Here is a 10528-nt window from a genome sequence, read left to right as displayed (position 1 = left end):
CACAATGAGGGGCCTCCTTTTTTTTGGGACACCCTGTATCTGGGAACGCCAAGCCCAAGTTTCAAAACCTGTATGAGCTCGTGCTAGCATATGTACAGATAAAGATAGATAAAATAACGGTAACAGTTAAGTGTTGCTTCCGGATGCAGTTGTGTGTCAAATCTTGTATGCAAAGGGTAAACATTCCAATTAAGTTGGTCGTATAAAAAGTTATATGAGAAAATATGTTGAAAATGCATTATTTCGAAAAATGCATTTTTTTGAAAATTGGCAAACTTTCTGGCAACACTGGCTTTACAGGACAAATAGCCCCAGAGTTTTTTTACAGGATTTGGAAGTAGCAATGTCTGCTCAAGTACCACCAAAGAGGAAATAATTCTGGGTGCTCAAGCAAAATTAGTTTTTTGACTTCAAAGATAGGGTAAAAATGTCATTTTTTCAAAAGTGCTAAAATGTCAATGTTGCCCATCCCTAAAATTGCACATGGGGAAATGTTATTGAAATATTTTTTACACCTGTAAAAAGTGCAAAGATGGTACTTTATGGTGATAAGGTTGCTTTTTTAATTTGACCTCAAATTTTAAGTCAAGAGCAATTCAGAAAAGTGTATATTTTCACCCAAAAAAAAAGCAAAAACCGATAAAATCATAAAATCTGCCGTTGCTATGGCAACAAGCTCCGGAGGAATTTTTGATGTGACTTTTTGTAACCTACTACCAAAGCCCCTTCGCCTCATGCAATAAAAAATTTTGACCGTGAGCAGGCACATGTGGTTTTTACCTGAATCCCAATTATCCCGAATTTATCATATACCTACCAGTTCCATCGTAAAACCGATTTGCTAGAGAATATTTGTTACCATGTTTAATAAATTCGTATTTATTGTATAATAAAATGTGGCCAATATGTGTGCATAGTGTGTGGATCACAAGAATAATATCTTCTACGGAATTGGCTACCGTAAGCATGTCGGGAAGGATATGGCCGTATGCTGACCTGTGTCAATACGTTATTGCGATCATGCGTGAGAGGCAATTCCCGATATCATCGTAGTTCCGGCCATGCCCATAATTCCAACTTGAATTATACGTATTAGCACATGACAGCATGCATTCAGTGAGCATATGGTATATATTTAAATTCAAATTTGCTATTATTAGTTTGCCAAGTTTATGCCCAATTTGACATGCTTTGACATTTGTCCCCATTATAACCTTTGACCCTCGATTGATTCCACTCACCAAGTTTAAGCCCAATCAGACAAAGTTTAAAATATGATCTTTGACCTCCGCAGTCCACTCATATCAAGGATTCCAGTCACCAAGTTTTTTTTGGGTGTTTTTGTCATTATTAAATGTAAATTTCCGTATCTTTCTTAAATGAAGAGGTAGAGGTATTGCATTGAGGTACCAACACGATCAGAACGAATTTGGCCATCTGATGAACTTTTGATTTTCTGATTGAGTTTATAAATTATGGTGTAGAAATCGCCCCATAAAGTGTAATAGTACTTTTTGTACCCAATAGACTTTGAGGTGTTCTGACTGGTTGAAATCACATGTACATTCAAAACGATTTTGCAAAACTGTATCACAAGATGTGTAGGCCTACTTCATAATTACGCTTAGGGTGCAGTCTGAAAAATCCAGATTGGCCCTCTTTCAAAAACCTGGATTTAATCCTGTGCACATCCGACGCCCCACCCTATCCACACATTGTAGATGTCCCGAGGGGTCACCCCCACACAGTGCCATCGCCCCGATATCTTCATGGCAGAAATCAGCATGGTAGGTTGAATCCACAGCCACGCATGGACATTTTGTTCCGACCTTTGAGATGCATAATGAGCCGAGGGCATCCGACTAAGGCTACTGACAATAGCCTGGTGATTGACCTATCTGTGTGTGAGTGAGCATGTATGTACGCCATTGATGAGGTCAATGGTCATATGCTTTTAGACTGCTTGCACGAGTGAGTGCAGCTAGCATACGCTGCACTATAGTTAAGACACATATAAAATCAGAATATTTTTGTCAGTTTTTGAGTTCAAGACGTAATGGTTCTTTCTCAAGACGCAAGTTAACGACTATCATATCCGTTGAACACGTATATTCAAGTGCAAGGACCAAAATCTGGCTTCTTCAGACTAAATCAATTACTTGAGATATTCATCATTTTCTATCCCGGTATCCAAAGATTTATCGTCTGAATATCAAATCGTGCATAGCACATTCACGTGTATCGATCCCGGGTATTTATTTTAGTATCTCTGCTGTACCAAGTAATTATTAGCCAGGCGATGTCGGTGTGTCCCATTGTATCATGTACACCATCCACGATAAGCACCCTAAATAAGGATTTAACCCTTGGCTAAAACGATACCCTAAACAGAGATTTTATTCCTTGCATCAAATTTCATTTCCGCGTATTAGCAATTGCAATTTTGCTACCCTTTGTCCAATTTTCGCATGTTTTTGACACTTCCCTTTTTACGCGTTTTTATTATGGCGGATGGTGTACAGGCCAATGGGAGTGACCCCCCCCTCCCCCGGGTAGTTGTATTTACCACCCTGGTAGAATACTCAGAATGTGTTCAATAAAGCAGCAGGATGATTCACAGTAGCAACATTGTGAAATACAAGAAAGCTTGTATATCAGAACAAAACCAAATTTGCAATACAGAAAGGATAAAATTACACACTTCAAAAGTAATATTATACATGATTAGTGAGTATGGTACTTTCAGAGTATTACGATTTTATAAGATAATTGAAATACTCAATCAGTACATAAAACATAACGGGCCCTAGTGTCTAACCATAGGATTGTCGATAAGGCGGGATGTAGGCTTATATTTTAGTTTTAAGAACATTCTAGAATAACCTGACATCTATTCATTGGTCAGATGTGTTGGAAATAATTGGTATTAATGATTTTTACCCTGTCGAAAACCGGGTTAAAGAACCATTGAAAGAACCAACATAAAAGGGTTCCTTCTTTTTGAAGAACTTTTTTGGAGGACACAAAAGTTCTTTGCGGATTTTTAAAATCTTTTTGCACAGTGTACAGCCGGGGAGTAGAGTCTGTTATTTAGGTGGTTCGAAACGATGTTTCTGGAAAACAGAAACTGAATCTAGAACCATTTGAATAGATTGCATAAGTTAAGCTAAGTACACTGAGCAAAATAGTTTTTGTTTGAAGGATATCGGACATACGGTTGTCAAGATATACATGTTTTTAGTTTCTTTGTATTCTATTGTTTTTTGCCAATATATTGATGAAGTTAATGAGGAAAATTGGCAAAATGTGCTCATGAATATTCATGTGTGCCAATATTATACCAATATCTTATGAATAAACCTTCATACTAATTTTATTTCATATGATTTTGAAATGAAACTTTGCCAATGTGTTTCTATGGCGTAAAAGATTAAAATGTGATTTTCCCGCCCATCTAATTTGCATATTTGCATAATTAATTAGCATTATACAAAAGGCTAATTAATTATGCAAATATGCGAATTAGATGAGCGGGAAAATCACATGTTAAAGGTATAGGTCATAGAGACACATTGGCAAAGTTTCAGGTCAAAATTCTTAAAGGTAAAAGTAGTATGAAGGTTTATTCATAAAATATTGGGAAAATATTGGCAAAAATTAATATTAATGAGCACATTTTGCCAATTTTCCTCATTAACTTCATCAATATATTGGCAAAAACAATAGAATACAAAGAATCTTTCAACAGCAATATCTCAAAAACCGTTTGTCCGATTTGGCTCAAATTTTAGAATTAAGATTATTTTGCATATCTCTCTGCAACAAGTCTATTTTAATCTCAATCAGAGCAACTTGATTTTGCCTTTCGTACCCCCTTAAACGATGATTAAACTTTTGATATCACATTTTGTATCAACCTTCGAAGGAAAGTGTATAGAAAATTATTATATGAATTATTTTGCCATAAACTCATCAGACTCTGATTAAATAGGGATGGAACTAGTGGAGACTTTTTAATTTGGCTGTGTTTATATATAACAATGGGTTTTGACAATACCACCATCACATTTTATATAATTTTGATAGAATACGGGTGGGCTGATGCAACTACAAAGTGATATTTGGGTATTCAACAAAGGGTAAACAATGAGTTATAAAATAAGCTATAATCATATTTTGAGAGACAAACCTTGTTGAAAGTGAACATATACAGGCATTAATTTCGTCTTTTAACACCCATATGCGCTTATATTGTACCCTTTGCAGTTGTTGTAAAAAATATACATTATCTTTACTAGCCTTCTACAGAATTTCTCAAATTAGATATTGAAGCGACGGTCTAGAGGCACAGGCCTCTTAAGTTCTTCACGAAGACGTCTCCAAAACAGATACTGTCCATATCCATCACCTGGCCACTTAAGACATTGCACTTTACATAGCAAGTGTCTAAACAGCAGAGTCTTTTTATTATTTGGAATCTCTTCCAGGATGATAAGAATCATCACATTGCGATTCTCTTCCAGCACTCTATAATGTGCCATCTCTAGTTCTTTATTACACCAATTGTCTCCAAAAAAATATGGCGAGAGTATAACAAGAACCTTGCGGCTTCTTTGCATGTGAAGAGATATTTCTGCTAACTTTGTTCTCCCAATACGCATGTCACGACACCTTAGGAAAAGTCTGAAAGGTTCCTCTCCTTGCTCAATATTGGGTAGAAGCTCTCCATGTACCCAATCATCAGCACTTGCTTCATGGTAGGGAACATATGCATCATATCGAGGAGGTCCATTCTCATCATCATCAATACGATCATCATCTAGGATAAGTAAGTGTTGTTGGTTTCTTCGTCTGTTGAACAGCAGGAATAACCTATATTGAATATGCCAGCGATAACGTACCATGAAAATGACTGCAATTAGTAGGATTAAAGCACAAGATGTGCCGATCGAAACGTACTTCCATAAGTGTGATTCACAATCTAAATTAATCTCTGTGATGCTGAATCCCTTTGTTGAATCAGGTGAAAAACATCGATAATCATGAAAGTAGCGATGAAGTGATGAACTTTGAAGATGAACCACATCACTTGTAAGTATCCAGTTCCTAAATGCCTCTACCTCGCAATCACATTGAAATTTATTGTTGCTTACATCCAAATTAGTCATATAAGGATAGTTCGAATGGGATAACATTGCTTTAGGAATTATATTTATTAAGTTCGCATCAAGAAACAGTTTTCTTAAGTTCCTCAAGGGCTCTAGGGTGCTAATAGACTTCAGCATGTTGTTGCTTAAATCAAGATATTCAAGTTTCCTTAAGTATACAGCTACATCATCCATGTTTTCAATGTTATTATAACGTAGATCAAGATCTTTTAGGTTAATAAAAAACTTTCCGAGAGTAGTATCAATTCTAGAAATCACGTTCTGATTGTTACTCAAAATAAGGCTCTGTAAATTAGGTGTTTTTAGGGCCTTCAGTACACCAACTATGCCAGAACCAAACACAGCGCTGAGGCTATTTAGGAAGAGCGTTTTTAAAACAGGCAAGTATATTTCAGCATCTGGGATCAACAACAAGGTGCACTCTGTGAACACTAAAGTTAAAAGATTAGGGCAAGTGCAATTTGTTTCATGAAAGTCGACTGCGTTTGCAGTAAAAACAAGTGATTCCAGTTGAGTAGCAACCGTACATATATCCGCACTGAAAGTCACCCCGTGTTGGTTTCCTATGTTTAATATTTTTAAATTTGGCGGAGAGCATGACCAATGCATTGGTTTATCATCATTGTCAAAGTTATTGAATGATACGTCTATACTTTGAAGTGATGAAATTTTACAGAGTTCCTGCCAGAACAAGTCAAAATTACCACTCAATCCAGTGTGTGACACGTCTAGCTTAGTTACAGAGTTATAGTGGCTCAATGTATCCAGAGCTCCAGATACAGACAGATCAGCGGTGTTGGAACCTATCTGCAATTGATTTAAACTTCTTAAACCTTTAAAGACGTCCAATGGCAATTGTCCTGACAAACTTGAAATATCTAATACTCGCAAATTCGTAAACCATTTAAAAGTTGCACCTTCAATCAGTATATCATAAACTATTAATGTTAATGTCTGTAAGGATGCCTTCCAATTTCCCCACGATGCAAAAAAGTTTTTGAATTAAAGTAGGCTTTCGAGTATGAATTTCTTGATAGAGTTAGATTTTGAAGTGGTGAATCTAGGGAGTTCAAAGCTTCTATAGCTGCGAAAATGTCAACACTAGGAAGCTTCAGACTGGTGAGATTATTAAGTCTTTTGAAAGCTGGAAGACTGGCAGTACTTGAGGAAAATTCAAGATTTTTCAACGGAATCACTCTGCTGCATTCATGACCTGCATCAAAGTGATGAGGATATTCTTTATATGAGGAGCAAAACTTGATATCAGAACAGGATCCACCAACTTTGATCTGAAGGTGTTTAAGGTTGTGTAATCCAATAAATAGTCTGTTAATGCTATCGCAGTCATAGATATAATTATCAATGTACAATTCTTGTAAAGATGAAAGTGGAGCTAGAGGGGTACCAGTAATAGTAGCGACAATCCATGATATCTTCAGAATGTGCACATTTTCCAGTCCAGTTAGTGATGTAGAATTAAGACTAGATAGATTGTCCAGCTCAAGTGTTTTCAGTGAGTTGAGATCTAGAAAAGGGAAACCAGCTAAAGTTTGAAGTTTGTTTCCCTTTAAGCTTAAAATGGTGAGTTGATTCATTGCGCCAAAGATTTTGTCAGTTATGACGGATATTAAGTTGCTACTAAGGTCTAAACTTTGTAGATTACGTTGTCCTGTAAATGATCCATCCCGCAGTACAGAAATCGAATTATCAGAAAGATCTAAATGTTGCAACTTGTAAAGGCTACTAATTACACCATCTTGTATGTATGGAATCGAGTTGGTTGATAAGTCCAAGGTTAACAGTTCTTCAAGACCAGTAAATGCTCCGTCATGTAAGGATGATAAATTATTTGCAGAAAGATACAAATGTTGCAGCATGTGAAGTCCATGAAATGCACCATCGGGGATGATATTGAGTTTATTCAGTTTCAGATCGAGTGATTTTATCGAAGCAGTTTGTTGAAATGGTGGAATGCAAACAAGGTTTCTGTAGCCACAATCCATATTGGTATAATTCCACATTTTACAAGCAACACTTCCATGTGGATAACATGAGTTTGCTTTAGTTGGATGTTGATTTGTGCATAGAATATATAGCATCAAATACAGAAGAATGCCAGGCACAAACTGTAGTTGTATGGGGGATATTACCGCCATGGTGGGGCACACAGAAATATGTTCAATAGAGCAGCAAGCGGTCAAAATGAAAAAAGCATGAACATGTTGTAGTAAAGTTTCATACCATGAATATGATGAATATGATACTTTCAGAAGGTGTTATTTTATCCATTAGGTTTGTTTTGATTACAGGATTCAGTTTTCTTCTTCAGCTGATTATTTTCCGATATCCGTAATCGAAAAGCAAGTAAAAATCCAGTCAACTAAATTAGTGGATCAAAATAGAAGGGCACCCTTGATGTCCGCATAAACGGCCACTTCACATAATTTTTAGAGCTTAATTAGAGAGAATTCCCTACCGCCTCTCCTCGATCATCGTCTGACGTATAAAGTAAAATTTTATTACGTAAATTTTCAGTGATCTTGTGGACAAAACATCCATTTATTATGGAATTAAGTAAAGGATTCATCCAACAGATTCGTTGAGCAGACTTCTGCTTTGAGGATAACTAATGCATAATAAATCACTTGAAAAGGCACTTTGAGATTCTAAATCTAAACAATTATTTACTAAAATCCGAAAAGTGACATTTGATTGTGAAACAGAAAAATCGCCTATGATGAAAACACATCAGTAAAAAACAGTGTTGTGGGTCTCGAGACCGGCCTCGGTCTCGAGACCGGTCTCGAGACCAGCTAAGCCTGGTCTTGGTCTCGGTCTCGGTCTCGGACCTGCTGGTCTCGGTCTTGGTCTCGGTCTCGGCCCTCCTGGTCTCGAGGTCTCGGTTCGAGACCAGTAAAATAGCACCATTCTGGTGATTTGGCAGCCCTTAATTCTGCTCAAGCACTGAAGCAGTATTCATTGAATCATTTAAAAAGATTAACTAAATCGCCGAATATTCTCATTCTTACAACAAGACCTAATCAATTATTTATAATTAGGACCAATTATTAATTGCTCAAAATATCTGTTAAAAATCTATTTTAAGCAACACATTATATTTCTTTGCATTTGCCCAAATAATGTATATATCATTAAAAAAGTAGCAACTTCAATCCCAGCAAACACAGAAACCCTTTTAGGTTTTCTTCATAACATTTTAAAGGAGTAGTAAAGGTTACCACTGTGTTTTGGGCCCAAATAGGGTAAAATTACAAAATTTTGCGCACATATAAATTACCCATCAAATCATGAGCAAAATACACCATCATTTACGGCTAAAATATTCTGATATTGAATTTTTGTGTGTGTTTCACTCGCATAAAAAAGTCTCAGTAAAACCGAACAAAATATGCTCGTTCCCTGACCCCCTTAAATTGTAGTACTTGCGGCGCGGCACCTCTGTTCATTGATTATATTACTTTCAAGCCCGGTCTCGGTCTCGGTCTTGGTCTCGGACCTGCCGGTCTCGGTCTTGGTCTCGGTCTCGGACCAGCCGGTCTCGGTCTTGGTCTCGGTCTCGGACTGCCTGGTCTCGGTCTCGGTCATGGTCTCAGATAGGCCGGTCTCGACTACAACACTGGTAAAAACCCTATATACAAAAGTACGTGAATACAGAGTAAGCATTAACCCTAACCGCCTATGGGCTTTTTGGCGACGGGAAGGGAAAGAAAGAAGGAATAAAGATAGAAAAGAAGGAAAGAAGTTGTTTGCTCTGGGTGGGATTCGAACCCGAGACCCCTCGCATGCCAGGCACTGGGTCGGTGACACTTTGCCACGGGTCTTGGGCTTCGCTGGCCAGCGAAACCGTGCCTATATATCACTTAGGGCGATTGCGTCATCACACCACGTGGGATGCATGCACGAACAGCGCATATATCAAGTAGTATTTTGTAGTCCTGTTAGGGTTAAGTTACATTACATAGTGCATAGTGTGGTTTCACAGTGGCACCAGGCAACAGGCTTTGGAGCTCTTTGGTGATTTTTCCACGAGGCAATCATGGAAAAGCAGCCGAAGTATGCGGTATGGATTTCAAAACTCTCAAGTTCTGCTTTCGCTTTAAATATCATATTCCATGATCGTTGGTCATCATTATATTCAAAGGTGTCTGAACTTTTTCAGCAGTTGAAAATAAAAATCCCTTTAAAAGGGATGTGCTGGCAAAGGATGAATAACGTGTTTTACCTTCCAGATACATCAGAGAGTCCGCATTGTTCAATATTGATTATACTATACTCCGAGCAGGCAGCCTCCTGAATTTGGAGATACATTTCAGTTGCAATATTTGTCGCAAGCAGGTAATCCAATTATCAATATGGATTGGATTCAGAATGGTAAAGGACATATTACAAATTCAAGAGCTTCCAGAAATTTTTCAATAACGGTATTGTTGTTTCGGTATTAGATGCGATTATTTTACCAGAACACTTTACAACAAACTTCAGTTGTATAGCTCTGGATTGTATTATTTCAGTAAAAGCTGCACTGTTGGGCCTTTTGTATCTTCCTCTGTAACCCAACCACCTGTTTCTCACCCCGATAGAGCTCTAGCAACGACTAACTTTATGACAAGGCAATTCGGTCGGACAGAATAAAGAAGGAATTATGTCGAAAATGAAGATAGCAATCTTTGTAGTAGTTCCTGTTAATCTTTTTTTTGTCTGTCACTGGTCATATCCGTCTTGTATGACAAAACGACTAACGCAGCGATCTACAGACAATTCTGGGTTGGAGCAGGGAACTTTGATTATTATCGGGAAAAGAACCTCATCTGCCCAGAACATATTGACCCAGGCACACCGACACCGCCTGGCTAATAATTATTTGGTGCAGAAGGGACACTAAAATGAATACACGGGATCGATACACGTGAATTGCTATGCACGATTTTGATATCAGACGAAAATCTTCTGATACCGGGTTAGAAAATGATGAATATCTCCCGTCATGATTTTTTTCTCAAGAAACCAGATTTGGTCTCATAAACTTGGAAATACGTGTTGAACAGATATGATAGTCGCTAGAATGCTCTTTGAAAATTGGCCGTGCGCTTTGAACTCAAAATTTGACCATTTTATATTGCGTTGGTCCTGTTATGGACTACAGCGTGCAGCGTGTAGTACAGCTGCACTCACTGTAGGCAGTATAAAAGTCGATGACCATTGACCTCAATGGGGTATACAAGCTTAATCACGCACAACCAAGATCGATTACCCGGCTATTGTGAGTAGCCTTAGTTATGTCCCTCGACTAATTATTAATTTAAAAGAGCTTTAAAGGTTTGAACCAAATGGCTAATCGT

At 37.6% G+C, this 10528-nt stretch overlaps 1 protein-coding gene across 1 annotated transcript; it reads right to left on the bottom strand.

Moving 5' to 3' along the window:
- Positions 1-3949: 3949 nt before the first annotated feature.
- On the bottom strand, positions 3950-5675 carry LOC140156368 (toll-like receptor 2 type-2). The gene has a single exon (XM_072179333.1). The coding sequence runs from the start codon at positions 5340-5342 to the stop codon at positions 4320-4322; it is 1023 nt and encodes a 340-aa protein (XP_072035434.1). The 5' UTR covers positions 5343-5675; the 3' UTR covers positions 3950-4319.
- Between the last annotated feature and the right edge of the window lie 4853 nt (positions 5676-10528).

Source organism: Amphiura filiformis, chromosome 7 (assembly GCF_039555335.1).
Source record: "Amphiura filiformis chromosome 7, Afil_fr2py, whole genome shotgun sequence".
Lineage (NCBI taxonomy): Eukaryota > Metazoa > Echinodermata > Ophiuroidea > Amphilepidida > Amphiuridae > Amphiura > Amphiura filiformis.
Note: the sequence above shows the minus strand (reverse complement) of the source record. Positions and strands in the feature narration are given on the sequence as shown.

Excerpts from the sequence above, each read along its gene's own strand:
- LOC140156368 (XM_072179333.1), bottom strand. The coding sequence starts at position 5,342 with ATGGATGATGTAGCTGTATACTTAAGGAAACTTGAATATCTTGATTTA.